Source organism: Amblyomma americanum, chromosome 3, assembly GCF_052857255.1.
Source record: "Amblyomma americanum isolate KBUSLIRL-KWMA chromosome 3, ASM5285725v1, whole genome shotgun sequence".
Lineage (NCBI taxonomy): Eukaryota > Metazoa > Arthropoda > Arachnida > Ixodida > Ixodidae > Amblyomma > Amblyomma americanum.
The window spans coordinates 84,175,607-84,198,076 of NC_135499.1; the positions used below are offsets into that span (position 1 = coordinate 84,175,607).

A 22,470-nucleotide genomic window follows, 5' to 3' on the forward strand; every position below is an offset into this window, starting at 1 on the left:
TGGTACTAGTGATGCTAGCGGAAGGAGTGCCTATAATATGTAGTCCCATCCGACAGAAAAGAATGCCGGCGAATCGCTTACGACTTTACAGCCGAATGCGGAAGCTTATTGAAGTGTCATGGCCTTGTTTAAAGTAATTGTATTTTGTGAAGTGAGCGAAAGTGAGCGGCACTAATAAACTAGAGTTTTTTTCACCTTCCGCTTCTTCATCATAATGCCTTGGATATCGCGCACAGCAGATTAGTAGCTGGCTGGAATTGCAGGTTATATTCTTGTATTTATCACTACTCTTGATTGTCTTCTATAATCATGGCGGCTGCTTTATGTCCCATCATCATAACGGGGAAGTTGAGGTTTCCTGACGGGAGGTAAGGCATTGCCGAAGCGTCGACAACACGCAGTTTCTTCACGCCGCCAAGGACTCTGAAAGAAGCATCAAATACATTACTGGATTGGTTTTCGCGTTTATAAATTTAACAAATTTTATCGCCATTGTTGTTGCGCACTTCAGTAGTCTAATTCATTTCTGTTGTCTTCAACGGAACAGAAACGAAACGATTTCTTTTAAATGCTGTATTAATTTTACGGCTCCTATCCCGCACATATATGGCGAGCGTATGAGCAAGTAAACTGACTGTTCAAATCTTGTGCGTTTTGTCGGAAATATTCGTCCGGGTTAAAGTTAAGCTGTCTGCACTTACACGTTCAGCGTAAAAAGAGGTTCGCTCACTGCTAGTACGAAAACGAAGCCAGCGCGTCTATGTGTAAGTGCTGACAAAATGCGAGAGCACAATTAACAAGGTTTTTTTTTATATGGTGGATTCACACTTCAGGCAACGATACAATTGAGGAATGGTCAGAAAAAAAGAGCAGAAAGAGCACAACAATGTCTATGCTTAGCTAACTTTTAAGCGCTAAAAGAAACGTTTGAGTTAACGGTTTCAACAGAAACATTGAATTAAGCACAGTTCTCAGAAAAAATGCTAGCAATAAAGAAAAACACTGATACTTTAGAAGAACATATATCGTGAACATATAAAAAAATTGATATTTGATGTATATGTTTTAAACAACGTGAACAACCTATATATCAACAAGGTTTTTGGCTGTACAAAGACAAAATCTACACTTGAGAAGTTACTGCTTAACCACACCAGTTAGGCCAAAGGTGTACCCGTGGTGGTGTTCCCGTTGCAGCGTATTCGGAGGCCGGGGCTGGTCATGCGGGTCATCACACGCCTAAAGCGGCGAAGACGGAAGATAATTAACGATAATGCTCACTTTGAAAAGCTAGAAAAAGACAAGTGGTTTATGGCAGAGGCTTAAAGATTTAATACAGCGATCACCACTTATGGCCGTCCTAGAATGCGATGTGCATTTTCTGCAGTGCTTTGCCTCCTTGAATCCGCTCTCGACGAGAATAGTGACTTACTTTCTTCCTCCTCCTCCGGGACTGTTTTCGTACACAGCGAATGAGTGTCTCGTAAATCTTCGATGTCACCTGTTCGACGTTTTGTGGAGGGGGCGAAAACAGGAGAACCTGTTTGGCGTTAGGTCTATAACATGACTGGTAAAGACGATAATATTTTGGGTGCGAGTGGTTACGAAAGGGAAGAAACTCGAGAGTAGTAAGACGGCAGCGCATTGAACGGTGCACATGCTCCCGACAAACTGCAGCTTTTTCAAACTGCCGCCTCTTGCAGCCATCGCAAGAACCGGCCGAGTAAGCATCACCAGAGCCACAGCCAAGCTTTGCTACACCCACCCAAGCTCTAGCGCATGACGGAGATTGCTGCGAAAATATGGGTATGCGCTCCACAACTGCCAGCATAAATACCCCCCCCCCCCCTTCACCGCCCCCTCAGCCCAGGCATCCAGTTCTCCGGCAGCGCATCGAACGGTGCACGCACTCTCGTGAAACTGCATCTTACTGCAGGTAAAAAATTGTATTGTCTAATTAAGGAATTGAAAATGCCTGTTTAGCACTATAGCGACACGCGTTACGATGTAAAACACGTACAGTGGGGACAAAATTCTGTGGACCGCGTGATATTCAAACACGTCAATAGCTTTATAATTAGCGGCAGTATGGAGGCCGCAATTGTAGAGGTGAGTGCCAAAATCGTGTTCTTTCGCCTCTAAAATTGTGGACTTTAGCCGACTGTTAATAATAAAGGTATTTGTTTCGTTTGTGGATAACGTGGTCCTGAGACCTTTGTTCCCAACTGTACCAAGACCTCAAGGCACTAATAAACGAGCCAAGAGGCTTGGTTTCTGGGAATCAGAAACGGAAAGCTGAAAACGATAAACTGACTTTCAAGTTAGAACCAATGTAACAGTATCAATGGAGTTATAATTTTGAGATCAAATGTGTTCCAGACGAGTGTGACTCTCTTATAGCCGTTCGAATGTTTTGTGAATTAGTCGAAGAAATGGCCAACGATATTTCTGACCGTGAACTCAAGAATCAAGAACATTGTCGTTCGTTTCATGAGACGCACAGAGGGTCACCACATACTTGCTAAGGCCAAGAAAAGAAATGGCACAAAATACATAGCCCTGACTAGTGACCGCACTCCAATTTTCCTCACTGAACATTTCGAACGCTTGGGGCCACACCCGCAAAAAAAAAAGAGCTTAAATGAAAGTATCCGTGGACAGCTGGTGGCGAGGAGCGATGATGAGAGCAGCATCCTGCGAATCGAGAGTACTGATGACCTTGAAAATACTGGTCTAAAGAACGCATAAAGTAAGATTCAAGCGAGAGAGAGAGAGGGGGAGGGAGAAAGAGAACTCTAATGAAAAACAGAGATTTTAGCCGGCGTGAATATTCGCTGACTTGCTAGTATGCGTAGGGGAAGGAATTGGGGAGTAAGATGGAACAAGGGTATTATAAAGAGTGCGGTCGTTGAAGAGGGCTGTAACGCAATAGTTTACTGCATTATGGCATCTTTGGACGAGACCGAAGTGAAGTTCTGCGCATGTACAGCAGGGTGATCAAGTGTTCGAGCAATTTAGAGTTTGTCTAAAACACCAGTAACGCGTAAATAGGCCAATTAGAATATCATGCAAGTCGTTTTCGTTCTTCCGGATAGGTGAGTAGCTGTGACGTGTACATGCAGCCAGAATTATTTAACACCAAATTTAAATCCGACCAGTCTAATTTCTCGTTGATACATTTTAACAACAGAAGTGTAGGAAAGAAACTCACAACTTGCAAACATTTCTAGGCTGCCTAGCGCTGAGCTTTGAAGCCATTGTTTGCACGGAGACAGCTAACAAACACAGATGATACACCAGTCATTGAAAATCAAGTGTGCTGACGTTTAGATAGGCGGATGTGATGTTGCGGCATATTTTAGTTAAAGTTATGCTTACTGCATTATCGAGGAGTAAGTACACAATAGAAGAACAATGTTTAATGCATTGTAATAAAATTATCTCAGTTTAAACTTGTTGCCAACTACAGACAACCAGCTGGTTCTAAAACGTGACTTTTTGGGCTTTCTGCAGGAATGGCAGCAATTTCTTCAAACAAGTAGGCTACCTTTTTTTTGTCGATGGTGACGTGAATGTAGCTAGCAATGGCCAGTACGAATTGAACACAATCACTTAATCCGACATAGGAATGTGGGAATTTAGTTCATGTACTCATCCGCATTAGCTTTATAACAGCTACAACCATAGACATTTGTGTTACGAATATCAGCATGTCAGAACTGATGGGTGTAGTGATAGCTGGCGATATAAGTGATCATCTGCCTGTGCTTTGTGTTTCCACTCACTTCGCACAAAGGTAATACCCTGAAGTGACGCAGTATCGAATAATAGAAGGCAAATCACCCTATTTTTTTTTGTCTGGATGACGCTATAAACTGGACCAGTGTGTAAAACTGCAGTGATCATAATGATGCTTACTAAAGCTTTCACAGCGAGTTAAAAGTGTGCTACGATGATGCGTTCCCGTTCCTTTGTGGCCGAAAAATAATAAATACGTAAGAAAAGCATAGCTTGACGTTGTATTTTATAGAATAAGAGAAAAAATTAAGAGCTATCAAACTATTATTGCTACACGAGATATAAGCCTTTCAAGGATTTCGGAAAGGTTGAAATGAATTTAATTCTCATGTAAAGAAATGAGAACAAAACTATCATCAAATGTGATTTTCCGTCTAAGATGACAACGCAAATGAATATGGGAGATGGTTAACCGACTGAAGGCCAGGATAAATGCAGTAGAAAGATAAGAACAGGTTTAGATAGATGGGAATGCGATGGCAGAGATGTGTGTGGCTGACACAATAATAATAATAATTGGTTTTTGGAGAAAGGAAATGGCGCAGTATCTGTCTCATATATCGTTGGACACCTGAACCGCGCCGTAAGGGAGGGGATAAACGAGGGAGTGAAAGAAGAAATTATGAAAGAGGTGCCGTAGTGGAGGACCCCGGAATAATTTCGACCACCTGGGGATCTTTAACGTGCACTAACATCACACAGTACAGGTGCGCCATAGCGTTTTGCCTCCATATAAACGCAGCCGCCGCAGTTGGGTTCGAACCCGGGAACGCCGGATCAGTAGCCGAGCCCCTAAGCACTGAGCCACCGTGGCGGGTTTGGCTAACACAATGAATGAATATTTTATAGAAGTAGATAAGCCAGATAAAGTAACGGCAGGCAAAAAGCAACCAACAAGACGCATTAGTTCCTTGTCAAGTTTTATTGTTTTCCACCATGTTTGACAGTTGCGCACGCAACAGTTACTTAATTGGTAGAAATAAAAGTGTTGTTGCCACTGGTTACGATGAAATTCCGGACGAATCAAGTAGGCACATATCCCAGGTTTTAACAAATTTTCACGCACATAATAATAATTTATTGTTCAACGCAGGTATCTTCCCCAACCAGACGAAAATAGCAAGGGTTGTTTCTGCATAATAATAAGGAGACATAAATGCGCTTGCATACTATCAATTAATTACTTGTTCTGTTTATATTTTCGAGTTGGCTATTAATGACCGTAAGGCAAGGTTTGTACAGAGAAATATTGATATATCTAGCTTACAGTTCTTATTTCAAAATAGCAAATCAAGTGAACATGTGCTACTTCATGTGAAAGAAAAGTGATGCAAGGTATCAAAAACATCGATAATACATTCGGGCAGTTTTATAGCCTTGCTCTTAATCTCCTTTTCGAGGGTTGAACCCCGCTGTGGCCGTCGGTGTCAATAAATAAAGATTGACGCAACTGGGATTTAAACCCACGCCGCCTCAGACAGGCTATCACCGCTTCTTTGTTCTTTATTGACTAGGCTATCACCGTAGCCGATATCGTCTCGTGTTAAACTGCAACACACTCTCGCGCTGCGCATTGCACCACTATTAGACTAATATACACATTATCGCGCGCTGTGCATTGCTCATCGCCGTCTCTTGATCAACTAATATCACTATCGAACTAATATCGCCTCAAGACGTGCCGCAAACCCAGCAAAGCAAAACAATCGGCTTGCAGAGGCTGACACGCGGACAGAGCGGCGCTGCAATTTTGCGTTGAGGGGAATCGTAATCGTCGCTAGAATTTTTTTTGACGCGAAAAGCGTTTGACTCGGCTAGCTAGACTTTAGCAGCAATTCTATGGAATATGTCACACGCTGTTAAAATTAATACTATTGTCTTGACAAACGCTTCCAATATACGAACGTTAACAGTTATTCCTCTAATTGGTTAAACAGAAGAAATGAAATACCCCAAGGATCACTATTAGGTCCTACCCTGTTTCTTTTGATACGTAAACGACATAGCTGAAACTTTCGACACTCCTGATACAGTAGTTTCTGCGGACGACACTAACGTAATTTTACTTCGCGGATAAAGCACTAACATGAGGAGATGACTAATTAGTACTTTCACAACCTTTTAGAATGGATGAATAAAAATTTTCAGCTACTAAATGCTTTGTAAAACTAAATATATCGCATTTTCTCCTCCAATTATAGACGGCCAACATGTGATGCACATTGCGCATAAAATAACGAGGATACAGCAAACATCAGAGCACAAATTCGTAGATGTTTGGTTCGAAGATATTCTGGCACGGACATGACGATGATGATAGCGAAATTTTATGGCTCCATGGCATCTGCGGCCAAAACCGCCACAGAACAAGGTATTTTCGTTTGCTCAAGGTGGGCTCCAAAGACTAGTTCTCAAGCATTTCACCCTAAATAAGCCGAGCACCAGGCCAGGCGAACCTTGTACCCATTGTATCACCGGTGGGAACCCGGCGGCACTGGGGATCGAACCCCGCACCTCCCGCATGCGAGGCGGATGCTCAGCCACTCGGCCACCTCCGCGGTCTCCTGGCATGGACAGGTCATGTAGAAAATCTGACCACTGATATAGCCCGATCAATTGAATTTATTACAAAAATTTCTTCATTGCTATCTCTGATCAAAAACACTCTTTATTACACTGATTTATTCAGACTTGGCCTACTGTTCGCTAATATGGGGAACTACTACGCAGCTAAATTACAATACAATAATGGTACTACGAAAGCTTGTCTTATGTATTTTGGAAAAATATGTGTTTGTGACCGGGAGTTGCGCAACAGAGAGTTATTTTTGTTACATGACATCGTCATGGCCAATAAGATTTGTTTATAGAAAATAATCCAACATACTAGCCCCACAAATATGTACAATCCTGTTGGAATTGAACGCGAACAGGCGTATGGCGTAGGTTTCCACTTTGTAGCGAGACATTGGTTTACAACCGGCTTATAAATAAGTACTTTGGTAGACACTTTACCCCAAAACATGAATCAGACTTGGTTATACGGTAGCTAAAAGTACGCGGGCAAAATATCCTATTTTCTTCACAGGCTTAGTTCCCGTTTCATTCCGGTCTGATATTAAACCCATTTTTTCCTGATAGTTGATCATCAACGTGGCTTTGGGCACCAAACAAGGAGGCTTCAGAAAACTAGAACCAATTATGGGAAGCAGTCATTGTTGTATCAAGATCGGGAGAAAAGCATGAAAATATAATAAACTGAACAGATAGCCTGGGTACATCAAAAGCATGTACAAAACTTTTCTTGTCACGACAGCGTGTGCTATGTTGATTGCTTCATATTGTTTTCTTTATATTCATCGTCTTTTCTCCTATACTGTTGTTATGTTTTGTATGCACAGTGTGCAACTGCATTATCATTTAAGGAATACTTATTGCGCGTTCAGCCGCCGCGGTGGCTGAGTGGTTATGGCGCTCGGCTGCTGGCCCTAAAGACGCGGGTTCGATCCCGGCCGCGGAGGTCGAATTTCGATGGAGGCGAGATTCTTTTGGCCCGTGTACTGTGCGATGTCAGTGCACGTTAAAGAACCCCAGGTGGTCGAAATTTCCGGAGCCCTTCACTGCGGCGTCCCTCAAAGCCTGAGTGGCTTTGGGACGTTAAACCCATATAAACCAAACCTTATTACGCGTTCAGGTTTACTAAGGTTTTCTGTACGAGAGATCTCTGATGCGTGAAATGTGTATAAGTATGCTACTGCCTATGCTCTTTTACATTTATGTGGTGCACTCTAATTTCTTATTTTTCGCTTGTATATGCAGTGAAAGCCGCCGCGATTTTTATTTAAAGCTCGCCCCATTGCATTTTATTAAATATGCTGTGCAATCTGAACGGGGGCAGGGACCTCGTCAGGCTGTGTTAGCGGCTAGTTTCTGTCTCCACAGGAAAAGCTCTGGAATAAAATGGTTTGGTTTGATTTAATTTTAAAAAGTGGAAAACAGTGTCCTAAGGCATTAGCTGCCTCTCGCTGGGGAAGCAAGAACTTCCCTTTCCAAGCAAGTGAGCCGACGGCACAAAGGAAATTGATAATAAAAAATGCTGTCGGTTTAACACTGCTAAGCACGAAATATTCTGCGAAAGCACATTTTTGCATGTGAACACCACGCGTCCACGTATACCTAAAAGCGCGATTGAGGTATCGACTAACGCAGGGAGCCAGTAATGCGCATGTTCAACTTTTTCATCGTCAATGCCAATTTACCTAATGTACAGTACTCACGGATTGAAATAGGACATTCGGAGCGCTAGCCTTGCAGTGCCACGCAGGCATGTGGTAAACCACAGGCCGGCTGATTGGCTACTGGAAGGAACAATTCTGCTTTGTAGATGTTCTCCCTCTCACGCCATACCACAATGCACCACCTTGGTTCCATGAGCGTCTACGGGCGGCGCTCCATGAAGCGACGGCCACGCGCTCCGAATGTCCTATTTCAATCCGTGAGTACTGTACACTGGCAGCCTGTGCTCTTGTGCCATCTGCCACAACGTAATGCACGCCAACGCATGCAGCGCGAATCTCTCTGTAAGTACCGCCACATAGCCCAAAGCGCGAATATTGTAAGACGGAGTATTATTTGATGAAGAAGACAATGTGCAACGGACACCACGTGAGTTTGTTGCAGTTTAGCACGAGGCGCGATCGGCTGCCGTGATAGCCTACTGCTCTCGTGCAGTGGCCAGCGAAGCTGATCTGTTCGTACCACCGTGGGTTGCGATCCCAGTCGCGGATATCTATTTTATCTATTTTAAATTATTTAGTTCACTCATCACAAACGAACAAACACCGCAAGCATACAACCATCGCAAGATCTTGCTCGGGGTTTACACAACCATCGCAAGATCTTGCTCAGGGTTTACTCATCGCAATAGCACTTTCGCACTAGAAGAATGAGCAGCGGAAGTTCGGCAGTGTCTGCTCGTCAGCATCGGATTGCGACTGCGTGGGCCTCCGTCCTCTTGAGCGTGCCATGCAGAAGAGAGCGTCGAAGAAGAATGTTTGAGCGAAAAGTTGCCATGGTGAGCTGAACCACGATAGGCTTCGTTGACGCGTGAACAAACGTCCAGCTGCAGCGCAGCACGAGCGCACCGCACGCGCTAGTGACCGCTTCGTCTTTTTTGAGGTTCAAAGCGCAGTTCGCTCTGGGAGTGCACCTCCTATGGCATTGGCACGGTGTAAGGTGGGGACACAGCGTGAGCTACGTATACTGGGAAAAAGCGACCAGATAAAGCACCAGCCACCCTCCTCCGAACTGAACCGATCGCAACCTCAGCGTTTGGCCTATAGCGGTGAAACTTCGAGGAAAAAAATTGGCGGTGGTTTAGCTCTGGTTAAACCTGGAGTGACGCGACAGCTACAGCTGGCTGAGTGGAACTTGGTCACGTGACCAACCACGTGACGAACCACGTGATCAGGCACGGCACCGCGCCGCCGGCAGCTGCTCTGCACCACGTGACCAACCACGTGACAGCGTGGCGGTGCCGCCACGCTGAAGGCTCGCAATGCTACCGTAAATTAGCTATCGCTACAAAAACAAAAACATACATAAATGCCCTCGTTGCGATAGCAGTAAGATGATATCGCCCGGTTCGTCTCAGTCGCACAAGCCGTTCGCATGAACTGAAGTGTTTCTTGCGTCGTCGCCAGTAGCATGCTCTGCAGCTGTAACCGATAGAAGGCCTCCCAGACTCCTGCAGCCTTATGCGCAAGCATAATTCCACTCACGTTTATCGAACATTGCATGTCCGTATTCTTTTTGTTTCGGTGGAGAAACTATTTACACCAGCTTAGGGCTCTGCTGAAGACGTGATGAGCGGTGGAAAAATAGAACTTTTTCGCTGAGGTCATGTGTGTTTCTTTCAGTGTTTTTTTCTAACTGGCTGAAACTGCAGCTTTCCCAGCAACAATGTACAAACATTTATTACAGTTAACAATCCAACTTTTCTGGCTCTATGCATTTTGAGCGGTAGCTTTGTATTACTAAAGAAAGTCGTTGGTGGTCAGCGTTGTCTAGTATCGGAGAGCAGCAATTTTATTGCCTTTGTAAACACAAGCAAAAGTACCGTAAAGCAGTGCCACGAGTTGCATGCATGTGTGGGAAAGGAAAGACAAGAGAGATGCAGTGACGCAAAAGTTTGGTTTGGTTTGATTTATGAGGGTTTAACGTCCCAAAGCGACTCAGTACACGGGCCTCTAGAATTTCGCCTCCATCGAAATTCAACTCCCGCGGCCGGAATCGAACCCGCGTCTTTCGGGTCAGCAGCAGAGCGCCATAACCACTAAGTCACCGCAGCGGCTAGCAACACAAAAGTGACGCGCAAAATAGTGTGGTATGAATGAGACGTGCAGGAAAAACTAAATCAAAGGTCAGCATCATCTTCTAATTTTAGTGCACCTAGTGGTGTACAGTTAAAGTCTGAGAGCACCCATTATGCCATTGCAGAAGTGAAGACCAGAATAATTTGCTTTTTGTGGGTTAATACTGTTGAGGCTCTTATTTGTTACAACGCAAGGAAAAGAAGATTGATATTTCGCTTGATGGTTCAATGCGGTGGAGTAAGGAGCATATCACCCTACCATTGATTCTTGGTTGTTATATTGTAGGCGCTAGGAAAACAGTTCTCTCAATTTTTAGTCATCTTACATTAACGAAAGAAAACTGGGCGTGGCATATCGCAAACTACGCGCCTGCTCGAGCTGGCGAACAGGAGAAATTCAAAGACAAAGACAAGCGAATGAGTGGACAAAGGTAAAGGGCGTTCGTTTGCTGTGCGGTGTCAGCGCACGTTAAAGATCCACATGTGGTCGAAATTATCCGGAGACCTCCACTACGGCACCTCTTTCTGCATTTCTTCTTTCACTTTCTCCTTTATCCCTTCCCTCACGACGTCGTTCGGGTGTCTACCGAAATATGTGAGACAGGCACTGCGTCATTTCCTTTCCTCAAAACCAATTTTCAATTTTCAACGAGTGGACAAATCACAGACGAGCAATGGACAGATTGAACGAACGAGACAACAAGAGATTCAACGAGAGTACGAACGAGCGTAGTGTACGAAAGACGGAACAAATGTTGCTGTGATTTAAGGAATTGTCTAACGAGCAAACTAGGGAACAAAAGAGTGGGCCGTTGGAGCTGGCGAACGGGTCAGCTGGCAAACTAAAGCAAGAAACAACGAGCCATTGGCCAAGAGAACCAACGAAACGAGCGACGGTTACTGCTGGTTATTAAGGCGCCAGCGTTTACTCGTCTAGCAGGTAGAAAAAAAAAGCGCCATAACTCTTCGACTTCTACGCATTCAGCTAAACGTGCACGAAGCTGCTGCTTCACAAAACTGGGGTAAATAGCGAAGCTAAACGAAAACAATGCGGTAAAGATATTTTCTCCTGCTCGTCAGCTACAGTTTTGGAAAAAAATGGCCTTCGAAAAGCGCGTATTTTGAATAGAAAATTATTGCCGCCCATTGCGTCACAGGCCGCTGAGCGAACGGTGATCTCCTGGCGTTTCAAGGAACTAGAGGAATTTTTTAAGAGGGGCCCGGGCCGCTATGTCCCCACCTATAAACCGTCATGGCAGGCGCAGGCACGTCGGATCAGCCGCAGTCAGCCGCCCAGATGCGACGTGTTCGCGACGCTGAGAAGTAGTTTACGGATTATGGAGTTTAACGTCCCAAAGTCAGTCACGCTATGAGGGACGCCGCATTGGAGGACTCCGGATGATTTCGACCACCCGCAGTTCTTTAACGCATGCACAGTACACGGGTTTTTAGCCTTTCGCCTCCATCACAATGCGACCTCCGCGGTCGCATTGTCTTTTATCTGCGTCTTTCAGGCCTGCAGCCGAGCACGATAACCACTGAGCGACCGCGGCATCTCAAGCTTGTGCAGTGCATCAAGGTTAAAGTGAGGTATTAAGCTTCACGCTCTAAAGGAACATGGTCACCAGATGAGCACAGCATGCCTGCAAAAACCATCTACTGCGGCCTTGTCCTGCATCTAGCGAGAGAACGGTGGGGCGAATTTTGCTGCAAGCCACGAAAACATCCATGACAGCCAGGACCTGCGGTCTTCTTTTGTATGCCGCAACGAAATAAGCCTAGTAGGCCAATTTTGGTTTGCGAGACTCGAGAAATATCTGTGGAACCTGTCCTTAGAAAGTGCGGCTGAGGCTCTAGCCGTGGTTGCGAGACGCGTGCGCGGTTGCTTCCGGAAACAACATCCATTTCTGCGACGTTAGTCTTGGAAAGAAGAGGGGAATCCCGGGCCGTGCTTTGTACGAAATATTGACGAATATCCCTGAAAGTCCTTTCATCTTTTCTAGCCCTTGTTCTTTCAAACATTTTCTTATCCCGTCGGGGCTGGCCTTTCAACTCCTTGTTGGCCCCTGTCCCTTAGCAGGCTCCTGCCCGGCCCCTTCTCCCCTTTCGACGGGGCTCCTTAGAGGCCCTTCCTTGCAGGCGTAGAAGGGGGCGGCAGATGATTAGGTGGGCGGATGAGATTACGAAGTTGGCAGGCATAGAGTGGGTGCAGCTGTCAAAGAACAGGGTTAATTGGAGAGGCATGGGAGAGGCCTTTGCCCTGCAGGGGGCGTAGTCCGGCTAATTATAATGATGATGATGAGTGCAGCATCAACGATGCCATGTTCCCCGCAGAGCTGCGAAACCATATCCGGTGTCGACGTTGCTAGGCAACTACGGCGATCAAGACGTGTTGCTAAACTAATCTCGAAAATCTGTTGCTCTTCGGAACAGTAAAGCTTAGACAAAGTCCATGAACGTAGCAGAAAGCTGAGGAGCTAACGATCACGCCAACCACGCTCCAACGGCATCGTATCCTCCGTCCTACTATGTGATTGCTCATTTTAAAACCAGATGGCGCTGGGCGTCTGGAACCATATAAGCTGGATGGGCAAAGCGAATCACAGAAAGCACGAACAGATTCACGATGCCGAGGGAAAATGTTGAGGGAGATGACGCTGTGAACTACATTGCATCAGTTATAGCTGGGTCATTTAATAAAGATGATAGGGTAATCACCTCACATGACAGAGCAACACAGGACAGCCCAATAGGAAACAGCTTACAACTGACCAATCTCAACTGGAAAAAAGTGGAAGCAAATATTCCAAAATGTACGTCCGCAGGAATAGAAGAAATTCCAATCAACCAAATTAGTGAACTTGGCCCAAGAGGCAAGGAAACGCTGATAAAAGCATTGGAGGCCACAAAAAAATCAGTAAACTCCGCACTGCTGGAAACAAAGTAAAATGAATTTGATTTATAAAGGTAAATGCGATAAGACGAGCATAAAGTCCATCCGACCGATTACGATACCATCAGTTATATACAGGCTGGCGATGCAGGCGGTGAGAATAAAAATGCAGTCGTGGGTAGAAAGTAACAGAATACTCGGAGAACTTCAGAACGGGTTCAGAAGTGGTAGGCGCGTAGATGACAGGCTGTTCGTGCTTACCGAGTGCATAGATATAGCTAAGGCGGAAAACGGACCTTTTTATTTAGCCTACGTCGGCATAAGCGTTACACGTGACAACGTGAACTCCTGTGGAACATATTAAAAGATGAAGTTGTCGGTCATGACATAATTGATTTTCTACAGGAAATATATCGAGAAAATAACGTTGAAATTATATGAGAAGGAATTCGGAGTACAACTGTCGAGGTACACAAATGATTAAGGCAAGGTGGTCCTCTATCACCGCTGCTGTTGATGCTTTATATGATAAGTATGGATAGAAGGCTACAAGGAAGCAATCTAGATTATAATTTGTCGTACAGATTAGGTGGAAGGGTTGCTGAGCAACGACTACCGGGTTTAATGTATGCGGACGATATTGTACCGTTTAGCACATAGCCTGGAAGTTTGACACACTTTGGGTAATTGCTGTGGAGACGAAGGAGACAGTCTAGGTTTCAGTTTTAGCGCAATTAAGTCAGGTGTGATGATTTTCAACGATGCAACTGATCAGGAGCTTACAATACGAGGCCATGAAGTACCCCGAGTGGCCGAATACAAATATCTCGGGGTACGAGTAAACGAAGGGCAGATGCACACGGAAAAACATGAGCAGTTTCTCTTAGCAATAGGCCGAAGAGATGCCGGGATAAAAAAAAATATTGCATTGTCGATGTACAACAGGTATGAAGTATTGAGAGGTATTCGGAGAGGAATAATGGTGCCGGGCATTACTTTTGGGAATGCGGTTTCGTGCTTAAGGGCAGAAGTTCAATAGTGATTAGAAGTAAATCAGAGAGCTTTTGGAAGATTGACATTAGGTGGCCACGGAAAAACCACAAAACCACAAGGGGATATGGGCTAGGGATCGTTTCAAGCCTGCGAAGCTCAGGTGAGATACTATATGAAGAACGCCTGAGGAAATTAAACAAAAACAGGTGGGCAGCTGAGGTATTTAAATACGATTCTAAACGAGCGTTGACTCACAGTGGTGGAAGATAACTAGAGAGCTAACCAGTAAGTATGCCAGACACGAGGACGAAGAACGAAAGAGCATTAAGCGACAGGCTAAAAAGCACGGAAGGTAAAATTGGATAAATTCAAAGAAAAAGAAGCATAATGTAGAACTATATTGATACTGGAGAAAGCTCATCAGGAAGGGAGCGTTTTATGATAACTCAAGAGGCAGTGCCCTGCTCTTTGAAGCAAAGACAGGATGTCTTAGAACTCGCAGCTACAAAAAGAAATTTAACGAAGAAGATTACACATGTGCTGTATGTGGTAGATCTGTAGAAACAATAGAACGCCTCATACTAAAATGTGATGGTATACATCCCGCTGTCGATGAACGCAAAGTCACTCTTCCTGAAGCTCTAGGATTTAGAAATAACAATAGTCATGTAATTAAATTTGGTGTGGAAATTAGCAAAACATTGATTGGAAGACTGGTGGCTCAAAAGCAGAGAGGTGACGGAAAGTTAAAGGTGTAGGAAGACGTATTTTAAAGAAAATGGCAAATTTTAATAACGCAGAACACAGTTAAACAAAAATGAAAGAAAAAACTGAGCATGGTGGCAACTGCCATCACCCCGTTTCAAAGGGGACGCTCCTACCTTCCATCCATTCATCAAAGAGCGCCCCTTTGGCAGCGCCGGTTCTCTATAAAGTCGCAACTTACAAAAAGCATAGAAAGAAAGAGGCAACAGCGTTAGCATCATGGATCGCAAATAATTCGCAGTAGACGCAGAATTAAAAGACTTCCCAGGCAGGACGTGGTCGTGACGCTACCTAGTACTGTGTTGGCCAATGAAGTCCACTGGTCTCGGCCCACAGGTTTCTGAGACAATAAAGTGCTCATTGGTATGGCATGGTATATAGAGTTTAACCTAGTTAAGTCAAAAATTGGCTACGAGGGAGGCTGTAATGGAAGGCTGCGAATAAATATCGCTCAGCTGGGGTTTTATAACGTGCACTGACATCACATAGTGCACGGGTGCCTTGCACTTCGGTGCCACCGAAACGCGGCGGCCTCGGCGGAGATCAGCCCGGGTCTACGTGTAACCCAGCCATAATATAAATAAGCGCAACTGATGTACCGTCACCCGTGGCGTCAACATTCCGTTCACGATTTCTCAATTTACCTAGAGCTGGTAATTCGTCCTACACATGCGATAAGAGTGATTTATTTTTGTGGTTTATTTAACGGCTTTTGGAGTGTGGTATTTATTCGGACGAAGGAATGTGCGGACGCATAGAGAGGTTAAGTTACGAAGTCGAAGATGCAGACGCAAAGTGCATATCTGCATCAAAACAATCACCTCCTCAGGGCATGCAGACATTGACTGGGAATGGTGATTATGAATGAACGAGCAAAAAGGTGATAAGCCAGAATTCTATGACTCCTCCCCCCCCCCCCTCCCCCCCAGCAATCGTGCCAATGGGAGTCCTCCCCATCCCGCTGTCAGCATCTTCGCGTACAAAAGCCAATATGTTAAAGTGGGCTATTTCCTTCATGAATAAATGCAAACAGTTCTGCCTAAATGGCTGCCAGAGGATTTTAGCCGAGGCACCTATATATATTGTTCAACGCGAAATGTCGAAACGCGAGTGAAGTGTTGTAGTGTTATTTCCGCGCTCATAAAGTAACAGCAGGTGTTCGAAATTACTGCAGAGGATGGCTGCTACTGGTATCAGTAGTGCATGTCGCCGTCGCGCTCGCCGCTTCGGTGGCTAGACGACGGCTGTTGCAATGCCATCTTTTTGGGTCCATCTCTCGTCCTCAGTGCCAGTCGCCGACGGAATTCCGTCTAAAGGCGTTAGTAAGGCTTTCGCCTTAAAACAATTTGAGGGATACATGAGCTCGTACTTTAAGGGTAACATGCAATAGCATTTAAGCGTGCCGGCAGCGGCGGCTCTTGTCCGCGCAGACACGGTAATTATTTCCACATTATAGAAAGAGCCCACTTGATACAAATAAAGCGCCACTTTAACCAAGCCGTAAGAAAGTGCTTGCGTGGCCTACGGGTGCCATGTTTGACGGGCAACCCAAGGATCAAGTGCTCGATTCCCGACTAATCCAGGTATAGTGGGCCTTAAAGCCGAAAATGTTGCTTGGGCTCGAAACCCGTCAATCCATGAGACGAAAATCAGAAAGGCAAAGCATTGCATTGTGGATCTTACCTACGATACAGGCACGACGTTTATGCATGTCTAAGAAAGATAATGGAGAGACCTCGTGCGAAGGAGGACGAGGTGGTTATAAGGAAAGGCGTGATAACGGCCTGATTCAGTGTCAACTCCTGAGCTGTTCTGTCCGGTAAGGGATGGCGATGAAGAAAGTGGGTGGAGAGACCAACAAAGCAGAGCAAAAAGAAAATGTCTCACCAGCGGCGAGGAGAGTTTAAGCTCGTTTTAAAGCAATCACGTTAGAGCGGATGTTCAGCGAAGACCGCACGTTCATAGCGAAATTCATTTGCCTACACGCAAAGGCGCCCTTGTGCTGTGCGATGTCAGTTCACGTTAAAGATCACCAGGTGGTCGAAATTATTCCGGAGCCTTCTTCCACTACTGCACCTCTTTCTTCCTTTCTTCTTTCAGTCTCTCCTTTATCTCTTCCTTTACGGCGCGGTTCAGGTGTACGCCGAGATATGAGACAGATACTGCGCTATTTCCTTCCCCCAAAACCAATTCTATTTCATTTCTTCAGGGTTGCCCCGTCACTACACCGGCATTACACAGTGCATCTGAAGAAACAAAAGCAATTGCGCTAGAAAGAAAAAAAATGATCGAGCAGGGATTTCTACAGCGGTCCCTTGGGTCGTGACCCACGCGTGCTACATCTAGACCACAGAAGAGCTTTTTGTTTCTTTATCGCATCTAAGTACACCCAACCTAAGTGGCTTCCACCTCGAATTAACCAGGTCGCATCCCACAACCCGTCATAAACGGACACACCAGCATCCTGCTCTCACTTTGTCAGCACATCAAAATTCTGGGAGACGCACACACGCATCGAGTAAACGCAGCCAGCCATGAGGTCGGTCCTGCGCAGCATATACCCCCCCCCCCCTCCTCCATCGCACACTGCTTTCTGAATAGAGACTTTTATTAACGTGGCGGCTCTGCGTGGCGATCCACCATGCGGCTCTTAAACAGCCTAAACCGTCCCGTGAGCACTAAAAGATCACATGGAACCTTAGAATCTTCCATTGTAGGCATAAATCTTATAGTATAGGGCGTAATCTCAATGTACTTTTTGAGAGCCCATTGAACATTGTCCCCCCCCCCCCCCCACCCCCAAAAAAAGGCATCACGACAAAACACAAGAAATGGTCAATAGTTTCTGGCTGCTGAATGAGGCAGAAAATCGTAGACCATGGCACAATGGTTCCTTTTTCACGAAGACACGTTTTGACAGGTAACGTTGACGTGTGAAGTTTAAAAAAAAAATAGTCTTTACGGCAGTTTCAACACACATCCGTTGTACCCGCTTTGAAACACTTGTTTAGAAAGGATTGGTAAGGATGCAAATACATCGGTACAGGGAGTGACGTCTCAATCAGAACTTTTGTTATCTGTCTTCTGGAAAGACTGTATAGAGCGAGAAAAGGAGGTTTTTTGTGAGAGCCTCGAAGCGAAGAGCAGGCTACACAGCAGGCAACAAGTAGTTTTTTAAGGTTACCAATTTGTGTCACCAGTTAATGCCGTTAAATAACGAGGCCCGTACCTAGGGGAAACTGAATGCTACTTGACGTGCTTCAGTGTTGCCGGCATGCGGCGGCCGCCGGAACTACGAGCGCGGCAGAATACGCAGCAGTGCCAAGACATGGCGTTTAAAGGGTGCGCTTCGAATACGCAAGATGCGAAGTAGTAGGCTTGGAATGCGTGTGGTGATATATGGTGAGTCATAAAGTGCTATGTCATGGCGAAAGAAAAGAAGAGGGCCCATCTGGGCTAAGTCGTACAGAAAGAGGAACCCAGGTCGCTGAATGGACTCATTATAGCTATCGCGCCATACCGCTAAGGCGGAGCCCAATTGTTGTTGCTGTTGCCTCAAGAACGATGGCACATATACCCACGGTGGGGGATTGGCCAGGGTTTGGTGCAGAACAAAGCAGAAAAAATCCCAATTGTCCTCTTATGTTTTTGCTCTTCTTCGTTCTTGCAGGCTTCACAGATTTTTCCACACCAAAACCGATTACAATCTGGAGGATAGCACCTGCATTATTTCGTTCTGTGTTACTGTGCAATTAAGTAACTATTTTCATTCAGTCCCGGACAAGATGTGACATTCCTATTAAGCTGGCGCGGTAGCCGAGCGGTTATGGTGCTCGGCTGCTGGTCCGAAAGACGCAGGTTTGATCCAAGCCCTGGTGGTGGCAATTCGATGAAGACGAAATGCTAGAGGCCCGTGTGCTGTGAGATGTGAGTGCCCGTTCCTGGCCAGTCTCCCGCCATTTGTATGTGCCATTAAACATGAGGACTCACCATCATCATCATCAGGGCTCATTGAAGAACCCAGGTGGACGAAATTATCCGGAGCCTTTCATTAAGGCGTCGCTCGTAGTCTCAGTCGCTTTAAGATATTAAATCCCTTAGAACCAAAACCAAGCATTTCTTTGGGGGTGAGTGGGCCAAACTGATTGTTCTTGGGCAGTTACCCCATCGATTAAAACATATTTTTCCACTAGCACAGACACGCATCATGCTCGCTCTTAAACTTCGCGGTTGTAAAAACCAAAACCCTCACAATTTTATCCAGGTTCGAAATAGTTACAGAAGTCTCAAAGCCAACAGATGCTAGAAACAGTTGCTCATTTTTTATGGCAAGATATCAATGTTGGCATTTGTTTTACATGAAAAGTGCATTCAGCTTCGTTCATTGTCGGTAGGTCTTACGAGTTTTGTTTCATATTTAATACATGTTCAGTTTTACAGCTATTGCGCTTCTATGAGTGTTTACCGCCTAAATTCTGGCTAAAAATTACAATATTGCATGTTAAGCTTTGCGCAATACCTGCAATAAGAGATGCTCTTTGCGATGACTAAGGAACCGTCTCGCGTGCGGGAGATACGCGCTCCGATCCCAAGTGCCGCTTGGTACCCGCCGGTGACACATGAGGTACAGGATTTGCGTTGGCCTCGTGCTCGGCTCAACTGGAGTAAAATGCTAGGAAAATTGGTTCTGACTCCATCTTGTGCTGACGAAACACCTCATGATACTGCGTGCATTGGCTAAACCTGCCTTTCGCATTAAAGAGCGATCACCATCAAGATGTCTAAGGAAAGAACAGTTTTCCTTCAAGAATTTTCAGCATTTATCAGCAATGACAATGGCTAGGTGACGAAACCATTCAAAATCGCGCACCACTGTGTAGTTTAGGTACCTCACTATGCTCTCGGAGAGCATCTGGCAGGGATATTGTAGAACGCTATGAGCGCGGTAGAACCATCGGGACACCTTTCCGATTCGTTGCAGTCATGTGTGTTGTTGCTTATTTTTCATAAGTTCATTTCACTGGATGCTTCTGCATCACACGGCTAATTTAACTGAAGCCTGTATTTGTTGCGCTCGCTTAATCGCGTCTTCTTGCAAGCCCCAAACGTAAGATAAGTGTAGTTTAAAGAAGCGGCTACTCTTTTTATGTAGCCTGGAAGAAAGGTTCTAGCAACACGCTTGCTTGTTCGTCCTCACCTGAGTCTGGCGTCAAGCACAGCTTGCGGGTGGGTCCCCATGGGAGCAGTGCAGCACGGGTGCCACCCACTCATCGATGTGTGCCGCACAAAGCATCGCAGGTAGGAGTCGCTCCACAGAGGACCAGAGGATTCGCACGCCGGCAAGGGTATGTCCCACACGGTGATGTAAGCCCTCTTCATCGCTTCGCTTTGTAAGGTCTTCAGGGCGATCTTGGAGCCTGAAAGGGTGGCCATGTTTAGAGGACATCACGCGACGACCGAAATCAAACACGCACGAGGCTTCAATTGCATTTGCGGCGATATCGGTAGAAAAAATATGTAACTCCCCTCATGCCTGAGAAAACTGCCCGCAAGAAAGCGTTCTGAATTCCAACTGCCACCAATGCTTCAAAAGCAGATACGTTTGAGCGTGAATCTCATCCTTGTGGTGATCGCAAACAAGTCCCCTGAAAACGGCTAATGGTACAACACCGAAAAACGAAAAGCAGCCTGTAAAGACGTCTTTTTCAGCGCCCAGATTTCTTTCTATCTTTGTCTGAATTTAATGATCTTGGTCTTGCAGGAAGAAACCGCAAAAATCTCACGGACTCAAAAAGGATGCAAAGCTCAGCGAATGAAAGAACGCACTAGAAACGGTAGCAACTTTCGCAGTGCAGGCCTCTTATATTTCGTTCCAAATACGCGACTGCAGTGACACAAAAATATTGATTTTGCATTCTCCATATTACCCGCCGCGGTGGCTCAATGCTTAGGGCGCTCGGCTACTGATCCGGAGTTGCCGGGTTCGAATCCGACCGCGGCGGCTGCGTTTTTATGGAGACAGAACGCTTAGGCTCCCGTGTGCTGTGCGATGTCAGTGCACGTTAAAGATCCCCAGGTGGTCTAAATTATTCCGGAGCCCTCCACTACGGCACCTCTCTCATCCTTTCTTCTTTCACTCCCCCTTTTATCCCTTCCCTTACGGCGCGGTTCAGGTGTCCAACGATATATGAGACAGATACTGCGCCATTTCCTTTCCCAAAAACCAATTATTATTATTATTATCATTCTCCATATTGCTGTTCCCTTCCTGCTTGGGTCTATAAAGGTTGGCAGTATTGAATTAATCAATCAATAAATAACAATCAATGTGAAAAAAAGGCAGCGGCACTAGGCCACTAATAAAACATTTTTAATTAGATGCTCACTCGCCTGTGAATAAATAAAATCACGAACAATATCACCCTAGAAAGCCTGTTCGACATACATTCGACTACATACAAAATATCTTACCGGAATGCGGATTTTTTTTTTCATTTCTTGGTGCCCATTTCTGCTAGAATAGTGTTAATAAGAAGGAATTTATATCGGGAGGCAACATGAGCATGTATCTGCTGAACAAGTCATGCCGTTGCTCTAAACTTTATAAACTGTTAGCAGCCCATATGAACTGAAACTTTATTACGCATCGAACTAGTGTTCGTTTCAACAGAACGACGCTGGTTAACGATTTTATTACAAACTCATAAAACATGCTTCTTTGTTCACTGGTACTTTAGCTGTAGTTGAGAGCGATCACTTAAGAAATTGTTTGGTATTCCCAATGAAAGGCTGCTCGTTCCAAATGAAAGGCTGATAAACTCATTAAAATCCATTAAGAGACATAGCAATGCTTAAATAAAACTTTTTCTAGCTTTTAGTTTAAAACTAACTGGCAGAAAGTATTTTCTTGTGAAGAAGAAGGTGAGGTTAAATGGCGTACGTGGGAAAAAGGCGAATACTAAAATCTCGTAAGCCTTCGGATATCTTTGAATATCTCTGGTCTATTTACACACACAAAGGAGTTCTCTTTGAGGGGATGGTAAAGAGCGAAAATTAGCAAATGCTCATATAGATGATAAAACAAAGCAACAAAACAAACAAACTTATGAAAGCCGTAAACACCGTTACATTGAATACCTGCTTAAATGATATAAACCAAAGACCTGACCTTATCTGGTGACGATTGACTACTGTTTTAAATCACCAGTGAGGTGGCGCAGTGAATGTGCAGTCCACTTGATTCTGGATCACGACGGCCTTACGAGTCAAGAACTCGGTGAAGGTTTTATGTTTACTTTCTCCAGGTGCCGCGGTGGAAACCTGACCTGAGGATAAAATATTTTTCCAAAATGGTGTCCCTCATGCCAGCGTTTTCGGAACATTAATATTACACATTTACATACATCACATGGTAATTATTATTGTAGAAATTTAATTCATGATGTGTGCGATGAGATGAGTTTACTTTTCCCAGGAGATAGATTTCCCGATCTCGAATCTATCGCAAATAATGTATATGCGCATGTAACATATTAGAGCCTGCCAATCTTCTTGCCTACATTATACATATTTCTGAGATGAAGGCAGTTGTATTCTGCCCCGAAAACGATTCGATAAATAAGACTTTTATCTCAGTCAAGCTGGAGCG

At 45.0% G+C, this 22,470-nt stretch overlaps 1 protein-coding gene across 1 annotated transcript in view; it reads right to left on the bottom strand.

Moving 5' to 3' along the window:
• Window positions 1-284: 284 nt before the first annotated feature.
• Window positions 285-22,470, bottom strand: part of LOC144123868 (alcohol dehydrogenase [acceptor]-like) — a 90,724-nt gene continuing 68,538 nt past the window's right edge. Inside the window, exons 10-11 of the mRNA XM_077656594.1 lie at window positions 20,020-20,239; window positions 285-423 (exon numbers count right to left, since the gene is read on the bottom strand). Of these exons, the coding sequence (XP_077512720.1) occupies window positions 285-423; window positions 20,020-20,239 (359 nt within the window). The remainder of the gene's footprint in view (window positions 424-20,019; window positions 20,240-22,470) is intronic.